This window comes from Manis pentadactyla, chromosome 5, assembly GCF_030020395.1.
Source record: "Manis pentadactyla isolate mManPen7 chromosome 5, mManPen7.hap1, whole genome shotgun sequence".
In the NCBI taxonomy this organism is placed as follows: Eukaryota; Metazoa; Chordata; class Mammalia; order Pholidota; family Manidae; genus Manis; species Manis pentadactyla.
Window position 1 is genome coordinate 35442961 of NC_080023.1, and position 20248 is coordinate 35463208.

At 42.7% G+C, this 20248-nt stretch overlaps 2 protein-coding genes and 1 long non-coding RNA gene across 6 annotated transcripts in view; 1 reads left to right on the forward strand and 2 right to left on the reverse strand.

Annotated features, from left to right (window-relative positions):
• Positions 1 to 1255: 1255 nt before the first annotated feature.
• LOC130683782 (uncharacterized) lies at positions 1256 to 7994 on the reverse strand. The gene is made up of 2 exons (XR_008997726.1): positions 7893 to 7994; positions 1256 to 3517 (listed from the first exon to the last, which is right to left on the reverse strand). It is a non-coding gene; the product is annotated as an uncharacterized LOC130683782 (long non-coding RNA).
• On the forward strand, positions 4455 to 9884 carry SHISA3 (shisa family member 3). The gene is made up of 2 exons (XM_036905467.2): positions 4455 to 4865; positions 7513 to 9884. Exons 1-2 carry the CDS (start codon positions 4589 to 4591, stop codon positions 7950 to 7952), a joined length of 717 nt encoding a protein of 238 aa, XP_036761362.1. The 5' UTR covers positions 4455 to 4588; the 3' UTR covers positions 7953 to 9884.
• A 4572-nt stretch (positions 9885 to 14456) lies between these two features.
• The window catches only part of ATP8A1 (ATPase phospholipid transporting 8A1), a 216983-nt gene continuing 211191 nt past the window's right edge, over positions 14457 to 20248 (reverse strand). For all 4 annotated transcript variants that reach the window (XM_036905468.2, XM_036905471.2, XM_036905469.2 and 1 more), the window contains one exon: positions 14457 to 19132. In XM_036905468.2, coding sequence (XP_036761363.2) covers positions 19035 to 19132 — 98 coding nt within the window. In that variant the 3' untranslated portion in view covers positions 14457 to 19034. The remainder of the gene's footprint in view (positions 19133 to 20248) is intronic.

The window sequence follows — 20248 nt, forward strand, 5'->3', positions numbered from 1 at the left end:
TTCTGAGCCCCTGTGCTGTCCGAGGCAACAGGCCCACTCTACCGTGTGTGAGCCAGGGCAAGGACAGACGTGGAGGCCATCAGCCTGAGTTTGCCCTGCCACCTCCTTCTTCTATCACTGTCTCTACCAGGCACTGCAGGGAGCCTGTCCTGTATGTCTTTGGACACTTTAGTTTGTGTTGACAAAGTTTTTAAACACGTCTCCTCTAGAACCACTTATGACCAGGAAGAGGCTTCCATGAATCCTAGAAGAAAGCTTGGGTGTGTTTGAGCAGGGAGTGCTGGAATCCTGTGGCCCAGAGAGTGGTCGAGAAAGTGAGGAAATGGGCTTTGGGTGGGCACGTCCCCTTGGCTCTGGTCATTCCTGCCCCTGTGGGTGGTGGCAGGAGCAGAGGAGGCCCAGAGGAGCACAGAGGATAATCCTCAGACCAGCAGCCTTGGCATCACCTGGAGCGTGTTTGAAATGCAGAATCTCAGCCCCTCTGCCGATCCTGGGAATCAAAATCTGCATTTTAACAAGGTCCCCAGGTGATTCGTATGCACTGGAGGGTTTGAGGCACACTGCTCTAAGGGCCCTATGTCTGGCCTGCTCTTTATAAATGAAGAGTCTGAGGCCAGCTAAAGCACAGGGCAGGAGGAGGGGCCAGTCTGGGGCTGGACAGCTAGGATCTGGGAGTCTACTTCTGGGCACCTTGCTCTTCTCTGGCAGTGACTATGTGCAAACTGAGGGGAAAAAAATGACCTTTCCAGTAACTCAGATCGACAGGGTCCTGGAATAAGATTTATAGTGTGTGTTGCAAGGAAGAGAATTGCATTTAGTCATGGGCAAAATAATTAAAGGAAGGTTAGTGATAAGGACTCACTCCAGAAAGAAACTCGAGGGAGGGTTGAGAAACTTGTTGTTTTCTATTTTATTTCTGGGTCCAATGCAGATGAACTGGACAGGATTTCCACAGCCGAAGTTAATTGTCTTTTTATTTATTTCTTCACTTCGGTATTCTTTTGGCCTTTTCTCCCCCTTTCCTTAGTACATTTTATTTTCCAGCCCTTTCTGATGCATCCTTGGCTTTGTTTCTCTTCTCTGTTTTTGTTTTTCTCAAATCTTTCATCAAAAAATGTAAAACCATTTTTTCATTTCAAAAAATGAAAAACCAAGAGCAGTGAACAGGCAAGGTTTAAATATATGGTCCAGTGCTAGTTTCATACCACGATTGATTCCTATTGATTAAAAATTTTTAGCATATAATTTTTATTCATACAGGAAAAATAGACTTGCATTTCCATTTGACAAGTACCCTTCTGCCAGCTACAATTAGCAACATTTGCCGATTGTGTCTCAGTTTCATCTGTCCCATCTCCATATCTGCATTTCTCCTGTACCTTTTCTTTTTCTCTTCTTCTTCCCTTCCTTTCTTCCTTCCCCCCTCACCACCCCCAACCCACCCCTTTTCTCTTTTGCTGGCGTTTATTAAAGCAAATCCCAGACATCATATCATTTAACTCATTTCCTTGAGTTTCCTGGCAGCAGGGCCACAGGAGAATGTAGGCTGAGGAAATCACCCCTTACAATTGTGTTCTTCACCAAAATATGGAATTTCTGTTACTGAGATAAGAAAAAATATAGAATTTCTAAAACCTCTGTGTAATATCCCTGGCGGTGTGGATTTTATTTTCCATCTCCATGTCCTCACCCTACAGTCTTTGAGGGTGGTCAACGAGAACTTCTTCATCTTCCTTTCCTATTAATGGTAACAGAAAAACAGAAACTTTGGATGTTCATAACCCTAAAAAGAAGTGTATATTCGTCTACTGATCACAAAGGGCATTTTGAGAACATCACTTTTGAGGTTAAAATTTGTTGATGTAAAACTTGAGCTCTTCTGTGACAAGGAACCAAATACATTACTTTTTTCCCCTGAGCACACCCTGAAGCTGATTGCTGTAATGCTTTAAAGGCACTTGTATCAGGACAGAGATATGGAAGTGTATCACACAGTTGCTTTAATGTTCATACACATCAAATTTATGGAGTATCAAGTAATTTGGAGGTCTGGTTACTTTCCATTAGTCAATATGCAACTAAATGTGAGTAAAATGCCCTCTAAATAAGTCAAATAGACAGGGGCTTTGAATGAAGGAATTAATTATAGCTGGTGTCCTAAGGAAAAGAATCCCACTGTGGCATGGAGAAGGTAATTAATGGGAGGTAAGCGGCAACAAATCACTCCTTAAAATATTAATGCTATCAAAGAACAGCTGGATAATGAGAGAAACTCGACCCTTGGGGAACTAGCAAGCTGCTTTCTGCTGCAGAACCTGGTGCAGTTGTGATGTAATGGAATTCCTCTACATTTAACAAAAATAATATAAAGAGGTGTGGTTCTGGAAAAGTTATTAACAATAAACATGTCTTTGTAGTTTTATCATCTTATTAAGATAACTATTTCTCACTGTTGCTGTGGTTCTAAGAGACTTTTCCTCTTCATTGCTCAGAATATTATATACAGTCCAAACAGCCCTCCTAAAAAACAACTTAAAACAAAAACCTGTAAATCTGTTAAGAATATCTTTTTTTGTGAATAAAAACACAGTACCTGAGAAATTGCTGCAAAACAATTTTCCACATGTATAATTCAGTCAAGCAACACCGTCATATTGTTTGTTTGCTCATACAAGTCTGAACTTAATTTGGTTTTACGTATGAGCTTATTATTGTCCCAAGAAATACGTATTTCTAAGAGAGCAATAAAGTTGAATATTTACACAGTCCTACTTAACATCTGGGCATTATTTTGGGGCATTATTTTTACATTCTCATAACTAAACGCTAATCGCAATATTTAAAGTCAGAAATAATTCTTTACTTGGAGTGTACTTTAACTTAAATTGTGAGAAAGAAACAATATTATTAAGTTATTCATAAGATTTAAAAAAAGGTTCTATGAACCCCCTAGGCCCATCGGGGAACCGCGGGCATGGTAAATAAACGCTTTTGACCGCACGCTTTAATTGCTGATGCACACACAGCACAGCTTGTCTTCTATTTCATCCAACCTGCCAACATCTAAATCAGTGACACGGGCATTCAGCATGTTTGACAAATAGGTTGAGATGCGCGGAACATATTCACATACCAATAAACGATGAGAGGAAGTTCAGGATGCAGTAAAAATAGTCTTGAGCGCAGCCAGGTTTCACATAACACTACTTTCACAAGGCACTTAGGCCGCTAAAGGAGCAGTGCCCCCTGAAAATAGCGCACAGGGGACGCATCATTTAAATAAATGTGTTTCTTTGCCCGAACAGAAGTTCAGATCTGCTCAATTATCATTAATTTTGTTCTTTTATTTCCTTTGTGGGCGTGAACGGAGAAGTCGTGCTCTCTGAGGGTTTGCGAGCTGCCCTCGGCTGGTGGATGGGACCGGCGATTCTTCACCCTGCGGCGCGCAGGTTAGGGGGCGAGGGAGCAGTGCGAATGTTCATGCATGGAAATGTGCCGTTCCTCCTAAAAGTGGAAACTTGAGGTGGGAAAAAAAACTCAGTGCAAATTTTGGCTGCCCGTAAAAATCATGTAGTCCGTCCTGAACCCTTAGAACAGGTGTCGTAGGAACGAATCCGGATCTGCGCTACAAGCGACAGAAGATTCGACAGTCACCGCTCTGGCTTTTTAAATAACATCCAGAGAAAGCAAAACCCGCGTCTCCACCGAGAGCCAAAGAGCGTGGCTACACGCAGAAACCCAGCAGGCAGCCTTCTCCCTCACTCTCCAGTTTTCTGGGCTGTGCAAGAGCTGGGGTGTGTGGGGAGGGTCCGATCCCTTAGGTGGAGGGGCGAGTCCTGGGGGAGCGCAGTGGGCGGGGGTGGCCCGGGAAAGGCGGAGGACGGCGCGCGAACCAGAAAGCTCAAAGGACCTGCAGCCCGCGCCGAGCCCGCCGTGATTAGCTCCAGCGACGCGACCCGGGAGGGCGGACTCTTTCTTAACCCTCTCTGTCTCCCCCTCCCTCTTCCTTTTTAAAGGACCCTTTGCAGGCAGAGCTGTCAGCAGCCGGAGGCCGTTTGTACTTGGCCGCGGCAAGGCTGACTCCTGCTCCCCTGACAGACAGGGGCGGGGGTTGAGAGGCCGCTTGTCTCGGGACCTGCACGTGGGGATCTCAGATTCTTCCTTCGGGCTCCGCTCGGGACCCGGCGACGGCCACGAGTCGGGGCGCTGCGCGGCCCGGACGCGATGGCTCCCTTGAGGAGTGGGGAGGAAGGTGGCCCAGAGTACGGCGCCCCCCTCGCGCCAGAGGCAGCATGAGTTTGGCGAAGGCCGGTAGCAGCAGTCCCAGCAGCCTCTGCCGGCGCCTCCTGCGGGCCCTCGTCAACTCGTCCCCGCGCACCATGCCGACCCCCGGTCTGCACAGCCCGCAGCGCAGAGCCGGCCGCCACCGCGGCCTCTGTTAACCCACGCGGCAGTGCCCTCGGACGCAGGGGCCGGCCGCCCGCGCCGCGCCCCGGGGAGGCGGAACCGCGGTGCGCCCGGGGCCCCGGCTCAGCCCTTTGCTCTCCAGCTGCATCCCCCTCTAGGCAGCCCAGGGCGCGCAGCGGCGATGGGGGCGCTGCGGGCGCTCTGCCTCCTCCTGGGCTGGCTGTGCTGGGGCCCAGCGGGCGCCCAGCAGCCCGGAGAATACTGCCACGGCTGGGTGGACGTGCAGGGCAACTACCACGAGGGCTTCCAGTGCCCGGAGGACTTCGACACGCTGGACGCCACCATCTGCTGCGGCTCCTGCGCGCTGCGTTACTGCTGCGCCGCGGCCGACGCCAGGCTGGAGCAGGGCGGCTGCACCAACGACCGCGGCGAGCTGGAGCACCCGGGCATAACTGCGCGTAAGTGCGGGCCCTCGGCGCTCGACTCCCGTCCCGCGGCGGGCCGCTGCCCAGCGTGCCGGCTGGCGCGCGCGCGGTGGGAGCGCCAGGCCTGCCTGGATCTACGCAGAGTGGACGCAGCGTGTGGGGGATCAAGGGAGGAGTGGGTGGTCGTGTTTCACGTCAGAGGCCCTGTTCTTTGCAGTCCCGATTCCCGCCACACGCGGTCTCCGCGGGTTGCCGCAAGGGAAAGTTTGCAAGGGACACGAGGACCATCGGGTGACCCTGGGGAAGACAGCTGGAGCTTCCGGGCGCTCTCGAGGTGTGGAGAAGGGCCGTGGGGGGAGTGCCAGGCTGGACTTCGCCTTTCAGGGACGGTGAGGGCGCCCCATTGCGCGCCCTGGTCACTCCCCGACCTCCGGAAGTACAGATGGCGCCGCAACGCATCTCTTGCGGAAAGGTGATCTGTAGCCCCACGGGGCTACGGAGCTTCAGCCGCTCCTACCGCACACCCGCTTTTAAAGGTCCTTTGGTAGCTTTTCTAAGCTGCTGCGCCATTCTCCCGACTTCCTTTCATTTCTCTGCATCAAATTACCCTCTGCGGCCCACCCTCTATTGTCACACGCCTTTCAGAAATGCCCAGGTCGTCGAGGTGGAGATTTAGAAACCAGGGTCGCGGGGGCTTCCCTGCCCCCTATTTTCACGTCGGAAAACGTGGGTCAAATTTCCGCTTACTTCAGAACGGAATAAATCACAACCTCAGCAGAGGAACTTTAAACCTTAAATAAATAAATAAACAAAAGAAAGCGAAAAAGCTTTCCACCTGAATAGGAACAGGAGGGAAACTCCTTAGAGCTCCAGGCGATGGTTTTATGGCAGGGAAACCGGAGAGTGGGCAGAGCTCAGCGCGGGTGACAGACCAGAACTCCAGAGCGGAGGTCAGAGGAGGGCCAGAGAAGGTCTGGGGGGAAGGCAAGGAAAGGCTGGAGAGAGAATTGATGGTGCTGAGCCCTCCCCCAACCCCCAACCGGCCAAGAGCTTGAAATCCCAGAGGAAAGGGGAGCCTGCTCTGCTCTTTCTTCAAACTCCATTAGACACTCAAGGAATTTAACTTTGGGGGTCAAAATTCCCAATCTGGAGGAAAGATGCTCTGTGGAAAGTAGGGAACTCTAGGCCGTCCTGGCCTGTTAGAAAAGTGCAGACTCATCTCAGTATCTGCTCTGCTCGCCCTGGGGGACCCGGTGTTCCGTGCAGCGTAAGTTAAGTGCCCCGTCGGCCTGACTCTGGCGGAGGAGGCTCCTCTCTGGCTTCCTTGCTCTGCTCAGTGGCCAGAGGACAGCAGGAGAGGGTGCTGCCTCCACCCTCACTGAGTCAAACTCTCCTGGACCCACTTGTGCCTCTGTCACTTGCCATCTGTGTCACCTTGGGCAAGTTCTTTAATTGTTCTAGGCCTCTTCTCAACTCCAGAATGGGCATATTGTCCTCAGGATTTAGGTGGTGGATTAAATGTGCATGTTTAAGCACTGCGCAGGGTTAAGTGGTTAGTCATTTGTGCTGGGTAAGTGTTAGTCCCTTCTGCCGGACCTTCCGCACTGTGCTGCTAAACATGGCAGAATGGGTGGCTCGAAAGGCCCACAAATCTTGGGGGTTGATAGTTACCTGTCGTTCACTGACTGTGTGTTTTTGGGAAAGTAAAAAACTATCTAATACATCTGGAAAGTAGAGCTTATCATGCCCACCTCACAGGTTCTCCAGGAGACTTGAATCAGATAGTAAATAAGAAAGAGCCACATACACAGGAGGGCCTATGTCAAGGCAGGTTTTCTTCCTTCTGCTTCTCAGCTGGCGTTTGCATCCAGAGCTATCACACACCTGGAGCCCTGCCGAGTGCCTCTGGGGTGGGAAGTTTTCTGTCTTCCTTGTAGAGAGAAGGAAACTTGGGTTTGCTCTGCCTCAGGGATTCTTTCACAAAGAGTCTGTGCCACAGACGCCAAGAGATGCATCATAATATATCTAAGGCTGAGCCGGAGCTTCCCTGAGTTTGGCGGGGGGAATTTAGAGGCAGAGGTGGGGCATCTGGAACAGGCAGGCAGCCAGGAGTGTTTGTGCAAAGAAGCATCCCGAGATGACAATTTGTGATGCAGTAGAAGACCTGGGTAGTTGGGGCCCCCGTGGGTTTCTTTACACTGTTCTTTCTGAAGTCTTGTAAGTGGGAGTCTCATTTAACAGGCCTGGTTCTCTTTGCTTAGATTGGAGATTCTGGGTCTCTGGGATGAATTTTCAGCCTTGGAGGTCAAAGCCTCAAGTGCCCTACCGTGATAAAACTACCAAAACCTGGGTTTAAACCCACAGTTATAGTATCCCCAGACCCACCCTTCCCCTCCCTCCAGTGCATGAACAGGATAGATTCTGTTCTTTCTGACTTCCAGATGTACAATATGATGGCTAATTGCTAACAGAGGCTATAGTATCAGTTTGCTTCCTCCCCGCTAGGAGCAACAATATTCCAGCCTCACGGTTTGCACTTTAGAGCTGAGCAAAGTAAGTAAGCTCTGAGAACCTGGGCCCACACCAATGGTAATACTGAGCCGCCCTCTTCCCACCCGAGCTACTTGGAGTTTGGGATACATTTATCCGAACTTCTATGCATTCTGTTTTTGCCTTTTAGAGCCTGTCTATGTTCCCTTCCTGATCGTGGGCTCCATCTTCATCGCTTTCATTATCCTGGGCTCCTTAGTGGCGATTTACTGCTGCACCTGTTTGAGACCCAAGGAGCCTTCCCAGCAGCCAATCCGCTTCTCGCTCCGCAGCTATCAGACAGAGACCCTGCCCATGATCTTGACCTCCACGAGCCTCAGGGCACCTTCCAGGCAGTCCAGCACAGCCACCAGCTCCAGCTCCGCAGGGGGCTCCATCCGCAGGTTCTCCTTCGCCAGGGCGGAGCCAGGCTGCCTGGTGCCCTCACCACCCCCGCCTTACACCACAGGCCACCCAATCCACCTGACCCAGCCATCCGGTTTCCTGGTGTCCCCCCAGTACTTCGCTTACCCTCTCCAGCAGGAGCCGCCGCTGCCTGGGAAGAGCTGTCCAGACTTCAGTTCCAGTTGACAGGCCTCAGCCTGAAATCCAGCGTGTAGTACAAGGGCAGACAGGTGGAGCTCTGCTGCCAGTGCTACAAGTATTTCTGAGGAAATTTCCCTGGAACCCGGCAACATCACGGAGGAAAGTGCTGGGGAAATGCCACGCCTTCTCGTCCTAAGGTTCCTGTCTCCAAACACAATGGCTGTGTTAGATAATGGGTTACTGGCTTTGAAAACATGGTGACCACTGCATTTCAATTTATGCTGCTTCTATTCAAAATATGCAGCAGCTTGACTTTAAAGTTGCAAATTGGCTGAAGATGTTTTATTGGACAGCTGGGCTCTATTTGTAGAAAAGGTCTACACATTCTCTTTTTCATTCTAAGTTGTAGTGTGTTATATATATATATATAACAAATATAAACACAAATAAGCAAGAAAAATACCTGATTGTAATTAATGAAGGTTCACTTAAAAAAATTAACTACTAAGTAAACTGAGGGGACAGTGAACAACCTATTTATGATTTTGGGGGGCAATCTAATCATGGATAATATTGGCACATGAGAACAGTTGTTTTAAAATTAATAACTAAATTTTGTTTAACATATAAGACCTTTTTCAGGGTACAAGATTTCAGTAACCACATGAGGAGTTTAAAGTTTTAAATATTTACTCAGATATTCATTGTAACACAAATCCTATATAAAAGAATTTCCTCCCCCGAGGGAATATTTATTGCAGGCTTTTTGTTCAGCAACATTTAGTATGTAAATGAAAGTTGGACAGTGGTTCTTAAAACATTTATTTGTAAAATAAGTTATGTATAAATGTAAAGATTTGTAATTTAATGTATTTACCACACCAATGGTACTAATTATTAGTAGTCACACTGTAATTTTTTATGTTAATAATAACTGTGGAGTTCAAAGTCCAGCTATTGTTTATAATCATTTAATATTACATGTCTTAAGTGCCATTGAATTCCATGTCCGATGACTACATATTTGGGCATATATCCTGTTGGGTTAGAATACATAAAATACATTGTTTTTGTGGAATCTATTTGAAGATTTGGATCCAAGTGCTTTGTTTTATCTCCTTAGCGATATTTGTTATTGAATAAAAGGAAATGTCTTTACTTCACACTTCATGTTTTAAAATGACAAAAGACAGATTCTGCACTGGTGTTGAATTGCATTAAAAAGTTAATTTCTACATTGGGGCTCATGAAAGCAGCAAAGGGAAGTGAATTTGTATAGTGGTGTCAGCCTGTGGCTACACGCAGCCCTCAGGAATGTGTTATTTGGTTTGTATAGGTTTAAAAATTGGGACATTTCTCTTAAGAATCTGAATTTTTGGCTTCTTGTGACACTAGGAAGATGTGGTACTGAGGGTCCTGTATTACCTGGGGTCAGGCTGGCTCTTTCCAAATACCTGCCATTCGCCAGCCTCCCACCTGGTCTGCTCCTCCTGGCGCATCTCTTAGTTTTGTTACCTACCTGACCCCCACAGGTGTTGTTCAGGAACCCAGGTCTATATAAATACACATTATCACATGTCATGCACAAGAGCACTTTTCAAATACGCTACATAAAGGTAGAATGCTGCCCCAAGAGAGTTTGGTCTTGTCTGTTTTCTAGTTGAGAAAACAAGTTTGAAGATACTGTGTGTTTGCCTGGTCTAATGGCAGGGGAACTCTCACTTCCAGTCTCCTGCTTTGTCCTGAAACTGAACGTGGCCTGACTTCCAGGTACCCCAAACTAGCCCAAATGCTTAAGAGATGAAAGAAAGGAAGGGAGGGAGGGAGGACTGGAAAAAGCCTGAATGTGAAAGGATAAACATTTGTGAGCATTCTCTGGACCACACTCCTACATCACAAGACTGGTTTTACTCACGTTTGTTACATACTCTTTTGATATTTTAAAGGTAATCTTTAATAAACTATTCTAAATATTTACATGCACTGACTCACTTTATCCTTCAAACAACTGCAACAGGGAAACAGTATAATTGCTATTTTACACATTTGGAAACTGAGGCACAGAGGAGTAAAGTGGCTTGCCCAAGGTCCCATAGCTAATCAGTAGGGGAGCCGGATGTAAAACCAGATCCAACTCAGGGAACACTGCCCTGTTTGGGAGCTTTGATGGCTCTGTGCCCTAAATCCACTGGACAGTAAAGCATGAGGCTCAGTCCCTCTCTCTCTGAGGCAGTGATTGTCAACTCCGTTTGACAATCAAATATTTGGTGCCCTCCCTTTAATTTCCAAAAATGGAATTCACAGGTAATATGATTCAATACACATATAATTAAAAAATAAAATCAGTACAATATCCTAGTGGTAAACAGAAGGGAGAAAGAAATGGGGGGTAATTTATTCCAAAATGCAACAGCTTCAGCAGACTTAACAATGGACTCAGAGGCCAACCTCTTACGCAGAACCAGCAAGATGTGGCAGCTCCAAATCCATACCAACGTGGGTTTGCTAGATGGACAACTCATGCGCCACAGCTGCCCTGCTGCTGCTAACGTACCTTTTCTAAACAAAGAATGTTAGAACTTACGCACAGTAGTTGTACATCTGGAGAAGTCAATGTATATTAAGGCAGTGCAAAAAATATTTTATAGCTTAAAAAGGGATTAGGTTTTTGCGTCAAAAGGAATGGTGGGGCATTCCAAAGTCAGGCCAGTTGACATCAAGTCTATCGGGTATCGGGGTGTCTGTCCCACGCATTGCAGGATGCCTGTTAAAACCAAGTCCCACGCAACAAATGCCCATAGCATGTCTGCCTCAGGCAGATGCCAGAGATGTCCCCTAACAATTCCACAACATCCTCTAGTGGGCAGAACTCTCCCCACTGGAAACCATCTCTTTTGTCAGGTTTCTCTAGTAGCTGCCATCCCTTTGGGGAACAGTTTATATCCATTAGGCAGCATAACCCTAAGGAATTCAGAAAACTCACGTCTGTAAACTTCCCTTCCTTAGCAGGATGTTCCAATCAAGCCAATCGGCTATAAATTGTTTAATATAAGGGAGACATCGTGTACTTCACTGTAAAGTGGCATTCTGTGACACTGAACCAAATAATATCCCCATGTACTTATTGACCTATAGGACATGTTTTAGAACTTCTCTCTGGAAGCTCTGTAGCTACTGCTATTGTGGTTTACAGCCCGAGGGTAATTAGGCCATCCTGTGGCAGGTATCCAGATATGGCCATTCAGCAGGCATTTACTGGACACCACCCACGGGTCAGGCACTGTGCGGGGGGCTGGGAGCACCAAGACGGACAACTGTGGTTGTGGTTCAAGGAGCCACTATCTCCGGGGACTCAGGCATGACAGAAAATACTTGTGATGTCTTAGGTGTTTAATAAAAGCAGCATGTTATCCTTCCTGCTTTTCAGGAGCTCAGTCACATAGGGAGAGATGAACCCATAAATCAACACTCAGATTCATTATGGTAACTGCAATGCTAGGGCAAGCACAGAGTACCCTGGAAGCAAGAACAAAAGGCGCCTTACTCACCCAGGAGGGTGACATTGGGCCTGGGCTTTGAGAAATGAATGGGTCTGAGTGAAGAGACTGGGTGCAGGGAGGGAGAGAGGAGTGCTGGACTGAGGGCAAGAGTGTATTATGACAAGTAAAGAACTCATACACAGGCAGGGAAGCACCCATCAGTGTGAAAAAACAGGGAACATTCTGGAAACTAGACAAAGAATTGAGAGGAAGAGTGAGACTGGAATGATAAGCAGGATCAGATCAGAGAACTTAAACAACACGGTGGTTGCATATATGCCAAATGCAAAGGGGAGCCTTGAAGGATTTTTTAAGGGAGAGTGACCTTATCTATCACATACTCATTTTAGAAAGATTGGACAGCAAGGGTCAAATCAAATCCCTTGATATTTCCAAGCAGATGCTCACCACAACCTGCTATAACAACAAAATACAGTGGAAACTTGTGATTAATGCTTTCTCACTTTCACAAAGAATTTTGAGTCCTAACATCTTTAAACTACAATTATTTTGAAGAACAGAAGTTCTACATTTAGAAACTTACTTATACACATAACAGGTAATATTTTTATTAAACACCATGTGTGTCCCAAGTATTTTATGAACTGTAGCATTTAATTTTCAAAACCCTCAAGTAGGGACCATTATCACACCAGTTTTGCAGATGAAGAAATCAAAGTAGAAAGGTTAAACACGGTGCCCAAGACCAGACGTTGTAACAGCAGAGCCAAGATTTGAACCCAGGTGATCTGCTTTGAAAAAACTCTACATTCTTTATGACACATACCTAGAAGGCCTTATTTTCTCAGGAAAAAATATCCAACTTACTTTTTATAAAATCTATTGGGGCAAAGGGATTGTATAATATTGTATATATCCTGTAGACAGGATAATATGAAGCAAGAATAGAAATACAACATTTCTCCCTTTACACACAACAAAGTTGAAAGAACAGGTGATTACTCATGGATTTTAGAGTTGCAGTGTCTGGGTTAGTTTTCTGGCTCTGTCACTAATAAGCTGAGTAGCTTTGGGCCATTTAACTTCACTGTGTCTCAGTTTTCTCATGTGTAAAATGGAAATTATCAATGGTGCCTTATTGCTTAGGGTTGTCTTGAGAAATAGGCTGTTAGAGTCACTGTCTCAAATCACATTCTAGTAGGGAGGGAGCTGTGTAGTAAATTAATGATGAAATACCCTAGAATAAAAACGAAAGGCTAAGTATTGTGGGAAGGCAGATATACCTGTTGATTGGAATGCAAGGAACAGAGAAAATGGCCTGGCAGTTTGATGGAGTTAGTGCATGAAAACAGCTTCCTCTGATATCTGGCCAAGTTCCCACTATTGCCTGGGGTAGAGCACACCCTCACTCCGTTAGGTATTCATGGCCTGTAAATTTATCATCTGCTTTAGAAAAACATATTTAATATTTATTTAATTGGAATATAGTTGATATAAATTTGCTTTAAAATAACCATTAATTCCAAAGCCAATGGACTATGCTTTTAATAGTCCAAATGGATAAATTGTTCTCTTTATCCTTACTGGTGTTATTAGTAGTTGCTTTCTATGGTGGAGAATTTCTTGGTGCAGACTGACTTCAATCTCTAGGAGATTTTCTCTCTAAAATGAGATAACCAAAATGTTTCCTGAAAGTATCTACAATCACGATTAGGAATTAGATGCATTGGGTTAGATTGGTGTACCTTTGCATAACCTAAAACATTTATTTAGTATGTTCGGGAAAAACAAGAATTTACAGGCATATTAAACTATTAAGAGAACTATTAAATATTTTTATATGTAGATGGCTATTTTGAAATTTCAGTTAAACATTTGTTATTAATGAAATTAATAGAGAATTCTTATTTGAATTACTAGTTACATAGTCTGTACTTGAAAGAAAAACTGGATGGTAAATATATTTCTTATTTCTCAGCAACAATTTTTATTAGCCTCCTAGTGAAATGATCTGGGTTTAGGAAGATCTTTCTTCATTAAAATGAGTGGCTTTGTGTTACTGAAATGGAAGCTTTAGATTGGAGATGCCATAGCATGCAAAAATGAACTTTAAATGGGGATGACGGATGTATTGAATTTATTGGAATGTATTTGAAGTTTGCTGTTTCCTTTAGTATTTAGGTAGTATTAGTAGAGAACTTAAAGTACACGGTCAGTATAAACAGTGCTTATTTTAGCTTATTTTAAGGGGAATGGAGTTGAATGTGAAAATCATTTGCTATAATTCACAAGTAACGTTTCTGTACATTGTTTTGCTGTGATTTTGCTTGGGGGAGCCACACCTTCCTTTGTTGTCCCTGGGAAGACTGTGAGAAGGACCTGGGGCCCTCAGACAGCTAAGTATTCGCTGCCTCACTCTAAAACCAGAGGCTTCTCACACTGCCTCACGAGTGCTTCTCTGTGCACTAATCCTACTCTAGCAGTTCACCGAATTGCAGCTGCAGATTTCCTCTTAACCAATGATGCTTATTTCTGATAAAGCTATCGTCCTCACTTCCAGTGTTCCCTGTGCTTTTGTCTCACATGGCAATTTTAATAATTTATGGATACTTTTTTCAAATTTTACTGGCTAAACTTGGCCACTTTCTCATGAACTTAAAAAAAGTTTGGTGGGTTTAGAAAACTTAAGAAATTCATCCTATGTGAAAGGATGGAGTCATGCTGTTGACTTGCAGGCCGATTTAAATGTGCAAGAGTACAATCTGGGGGGCTTTTCTGACCAAAGAATCAAAATACAATAATTTTATTACAATTTTTTTGATACTTAATTTTCAAAACTACCCCTTTTACCATATAGAGTTACTATATTCCATTTCATGTTTCATTTAGCTGGATTAAAATGAAGGGATATTTTGTATATCACTGGGATTGTAAACAAACTATGTTAAAATGCTCTTAAACAGATATACCTTCTCAGACTATAGTTATCTGGATGTGAAGGTTTTATAAAGATTAGAATTTCCAAGACTAGCAATTCACACTTCAACAATTTTCTTTATGTAATGGTACAGTTTATTTCAATTTTAATAACAGAGGACAGAATGTTTAAAATTTGCCATTTAAAACATGCACGTTCACAAAAGGCCAGTGACAAGGAACACTGCATAGAACTGAATATTACTCAACTTTAATAACTATTTACAGAACACAGTGCATTGAACATCAAGATAAACAAACCTGAGAGAACTACTATAATCACAGATTCAAAACTCTCCACTCATGCAGCTTCACAATTTCTACAGCAGTTTCAGCAGGACTGGTTCTTCACAGAGCTGAAAATACTATTTTATCTTGAATGCAAACTTCACTTTTCCATAGTAGCTGCCTTCTAAGGGCTGCCTTTTTTTAAACCCAATAAACTTGAAAAGGCGAAAATGAAGCTTGAAGTAGTTAAGCAAACAACCAACGGTGTAAACTGCATTAATGGCCTCTATTCTAGAACCACAAAATGTAAAAAAATATACATATATTTTAATATTCTGCTCACGTTTTTGCCAGAGCAGATTTACCTATGGAGAGTTGCTGCTAATTCAAAGTAAGCAAGTATGAAATCTAGCTTTTTTCCTACTTAAGGGAGATTTATTTGCTGAGAAATTTTGTGAGCTTTATTAAGAAAGTTCTTAGAGGCCAGCTAAACAAGAGTTTCAATTAAATTTGTTCACATTTGTTTGTAAAATAGTTTACTTACAAAAAACAAAGTTGTAAGAGGACCAATTAATTTGTCTACTGAATATTAAGTTCCAGGTAGGCCATGATAGAATTTTATAAGGCAGAAACAAACATCAAGATTTACAGCAATTGCCATGCATTGGCCTCGACCACTTTAAATATTAATTCATGCAAACCATAAACCTATCAAAAACACAGCTGCTCTCATACAGAAAGTAAATCAACACAAAAATGGAAAACATTTATTTCCTTTCCTTCAAGATTTAACTTACATTCCACTTTAATAGCTGTCGAAGGTTAATTAAAATGCAGCAAAGTATAACTAAGTTTCACAAGTGACTTCAGCTATTTTATGTGAGAAAAAAGTCACAACGTGGTCTCTTAAAGAGGCATTGTAGAAATGTTCATCATTAAAAAGCATTATTAGGCACTGAACTGCATCGTGTTACATTAAGTAACTTACAAAAGAAATTTCATAGCCCTGGTCCATATGATATAAATGGGGTGGGCATTTTCTTGATAAATAATTTTGTAGACAATTATTTATAAGATTGTAGATTTGGTGAAATAAGTTTTAAAATTAGGAACTGTTAAAGGGAAACCTCATGAAAATAAACACTGATTATTATTTAGCCTGGTAATACTTACAACCTCTTATAAATAATTTAAAAACTACAAATATACAATCTATTGCTTTCAGACTAGCATTCATTTCCTGAAAGAACATTTTAAATGACAGGTTATAAGAGATGTACAGTACACACAATGCAGAACAAATTATGTGACTTTCATATTTGATATTTAGAATGCTGAATTGTAAAGTTAAAATATAAATTTTAATGACCAGAATAAATGTTGATTTCTTAAATTTATTTTCTCCCCTGGAAATTAAAAGGAATCACTGATTCCATTCAATGACCACACAATTCATGAAGTGGCTAATATGACTGAGTAGCATACATGATCACCTGGCTTGATTAGAAAAAGTTTTCCATTAACTTTGCAACATTGCTGAAGCAGGCTCACATCAGATACAGGGTCAGGAGTGGGAGGGTGGGCAGCACATATATCATTTAAGATTTACTACATTCCTGAGAAACACCATCTCCTGCTAATAATTGTTACCATATAGTATCTTTCTGAGTGTGAGACACCAATATATTTTTACATGTATATATAATACACTTCGAAAGTCCATGCTCAATATCACTGTCTACTATTCAACATTAAAGAAGCAACTCTCAGCTTTTCAATGCTAAACAAATGAGGATTTTCTGCTGTGTTAAGTAGTATTTTCTGAATTGTAAACATTGTAAAGCAACAGTATTAGCATTTGCCAGAGCCCCTATGAGGGATTTTTTTAGTCCAAGAGTACCTGTCCTTTATTTCAGAAAATACTCATTAAAAACCCCTTCAACTGTTTATTGTAATCCTGGTAAAATTGTGTAACTTTTTCTGTCCTTAGGAAGGTTAAAAAATCAGAGGGTTTTCTTTAACACTATTACATCATGCAATTGCAATGTTATATTTTAAGTTTTACCAAGAAGTCACTCTCTGCTGCCCAACCCGCACTCCCACCCAAGAATCAAAGAAATTGACTTAATATTGATAATTTAAAAAAGGACCATAGGACTAAAAGGCATGGTCATAGTTCAGTTCATGATCTCATACATTAACTTACTAACCACAAGCATTCTACTACATTGAAGAGCTCCACAGAAACAATCTATGTTTCAAGATAAAAATACAACTTTGTTTCATTAAGTCAGAAAATTCAAATTCAGCTCTATTATATTATCCATCACAATTTGATATTAAAATTTTGGAGAAGCATGCCATTAATCTAATAAGGGCAAAAGGGAAAGCAGCTCTTCTCTATAAATGCTATACAGCGCTCCTCTATAGGGATGTCCTTCATTCTTGCTTTTTGACTTTTGTGGTTTGACCTCAACTATTAGTACTGGGAGGCCTGGAAAAGCTGCTCTGAATATCCATTTGCTAGACAGTAAGTCTGTGACTTCAGAATGTTGAAGATGATCTTTGACTCTCACCTGCGGTCTTCCTGGATGTTTATACTGAACCCCAAATGGGAAGGGTCTGAGAACTAGTATGTCAACTCCTTGCCCCCTTTAGAATTATGTATGTGTTATAACCTCTCTTATTTGTAGAAAATGTGGGAGGCATACTTGTAACTAAATACCTAAAAATGCAGAGTAGGAAATGATACATAACCTAATTTTAAATCTAGAATGAGAAAAAGGGTGAGAAGAATGTGAAATTATTAAATTCAAGGAGTGACTTGGAAAATCATCTCTCTTTCCAATTCTAGCTGACTTTGTTTTAAAAGAGGAAGCTCTCTCTCCTTTGCTGGTAAGTCCACTTAAAGGCAAACAGGCTTTGAATAAAAGGCAAAAAACTTTGCTCCAAACTCTGATGTAGATCTGAAAAGTAGAATTACTATTTTTTTAAAAATGAAAGCATTATATTAAAAAGAGTGTAGAAAACTGGTTATGGATTTTAAACAGACCCTTCACCATTTATTTTTGGTAGCAAAAATAGGCATTTTCAGGAAATGTCTTGGAAATGCTGAAAATAATTGAACTGAGCATACATCTTAAAACATATTAACAAAATGTACTCACGATGAAGTGTTATCTGACTATGAAGTTATAGGCTTGAGTAAAGTAGGTATTTCTAAGGGGGGAGAATGTACTACTTATTTGTCCCAATTAGCAGTCTGTGACTAATTTTGGGAGCTGCTTGACAAGTGAGCTGTGAAGTAATTCTCAGTCTTAAGTAGAGGGGCAGTCACCATAACACGGGGTGTGCTGTGTAAGCAGCAGGCATCTCTAGTGGGAACTAACAGGGAGAACAAAACACAGGACAGAAGCCAAGCCTACGTATAGCACAAAAGCCCATGCATTTATCCGACACGGTTGTCCAAATGTCTCGACAGAAGCATTGGAGATCTCACATAAATACATAAGCGTATTTTTCTTAAGAGAGAGAACTTTAAGACAAAATGACATCACTCAATCTACAGAAGCCAGATTTTTTGAAAAACCTAAATGATGAAACTTCATCATAATGTCTCATGACTGAGACATAAATACAGCCTTAAAAATCAGCATAATGACAGAGCCACATTGCCAAGTGTGTCCTCTAACAAATAAACAAGACAAACAAGAAGGAAGCATTTGTAAGGCCAAAGGTGCAACATCACAGATTTTAGTAGCAAATGCCTTGAAATACTTTTTTGCACATCACTCTTACATTTGAAAAGTTGGGCATGCAGATCGTAACAGCAGAACTGGAGGTGAACTTTCTCTTACATTTCTGGGCAAATGGCTACAGAATGAGAATTATGTTCACTGAACTTCTTTGGCAAACATTTATCGAGACAATTTTTGACACAAATACCTATTAATGTCTTGTTTAGGAAGTTTGCTCAGTAAGGTGAGTCAGTTTTAGAGAACAGTGCTGGTTTTTTTTCAGCATATTCTGAAATCTGAGTCTGATGTTAAGAGTTCCTTTATTACCATTTTAGAGCTTTTAACGGCTGGTTGCCTTCTGGTATATCCAACAAATGGACAGTTTTAGCCCCAAAGTAAAGGCATAAGAATACTGACCTGTTCTCAGTTTAAGAAAGCACTCCGGCAAGATACATGGTCATTTCCCATTTACGTTTGCAAAGACTTAGCGAATACTTTAAAAAGTCTGAAAGACATGGTGTTACAGTATAGTTGCACAGTGCTTATGTCTATAACATACATGAATCTGAATGTCAATCGACGATGTGAGCTCAGATCCACCTCTCTCCTCCTTGGGCCAGCCTGGACCTGGCCAGCAGATTCCGGTGAAGACCTGGGAGCTCTCTGTGGAGACGCAACCCACCGCATCACCACTCATCGGGTCTCTGCTTCGTGGTGTCATATGCTCTGATCACTTCAGACTGTGAGACGATCCCATTCTCATCTTGTGAGAAAGCATACCCGTCTGGAAGTTAAAGGTAAAACAGAAATGGTCGTCATGCAGTCACAGGAAGTCTCTGTCATTCTGAGTTTTGAGCACTCATTTTCTAACTTGGGGAACAGATACACCCCTCCCACCTTCAACAGCACGAAGACATGAATTTTTCATATCCAGAAAAGATGCAGACTCAACTGTAAAGCGAAGAGTGGGAAGACTGTAGGTTGCCAGCTGAGATTCTATGAATTCTGCTCCCAAATGGATGAGCAGGCGCAGCTCTGCTCAGCATCTCAAATCCAACCCATCTAATCTTTGCTTCCTGACCACTGGAGAGGCTGGGGTGGGGGTGTCTAATCAAGTGGGCACATGTTTTGCCATACAGGGCAGGTGGATGAGATGGAGGAAGAATACAAGTGAGGAAAAGGAGGAGGAGATAAGGACATGTAACTGCAAACGGTGGGAAAGTGGTTTTCTTCTCTCGCACCACATCCTCCCTGGCTCTCAGCATCTGCAAATAAACTCACTCATGCCCCAGTACAGTGGGCCAGGGCAAGGGGATAAGAAATGACCCCCAAGGGAGTCACATCTTTAGAAAAGGCCTCTTGAAGTATAAAGAGCAAAAGCATTAAACATGAGCATATAGAAACGAAAATAAATTATATGTGGAAACAACATGAAACAAAAGATATATTACCAACACAAATACATTTACTACAGGGCTTTATATATCATATTCTTTTTTAGATCCTTGAAATGTTAAGAGGGTGTGATACCTAATGATTTCTTACAACCCTAAATATTCATAAATATTTTTGGAGGGGAAAATATATGTTTCATTGTGCTGTATGACAGCTACAAAGGCTCTGGCAAGCTTATTCAAGTAGAAAAGATAACAATACAGAGGGAGCTTTTAGGAGTTAAGATTTATTTTACTGGTTCTCTTTAAGATTTAAGGAAGGAAGGGGCATGTGGAGGTATTATTTTTCTTTAAGTGAAGGCAGTGAGATTTTAAAATGCTCTCTTTTGCTGAACGTGAGGTGGTTGTGGTCAAAGCCTTCTCTAAACATTTGTTATTGACATAATATATTGCAGATATGCAAAATCCATTTTAGGTATTCTAATTTTAAAGAGTTAAAGATCCCA

Bases quoted from the DNA above. Each gene is read 5' to 3' on its own strand.
- SHISA3 (XM_036905467.2), top strand. From the start codon at position 4,589: ATGGGGGCGCTGCGGGCGCTCTGCCTCCTCCTGGGCTGGCTGTGCTGG. The intron at 4,866-7,512 runs GTAAGTGCGGGC...TTTGCCTTTTAG, and splicing joins GCACCCGGGCATAACTGCGC to AGCCTGTCTATGTTCCCTTC.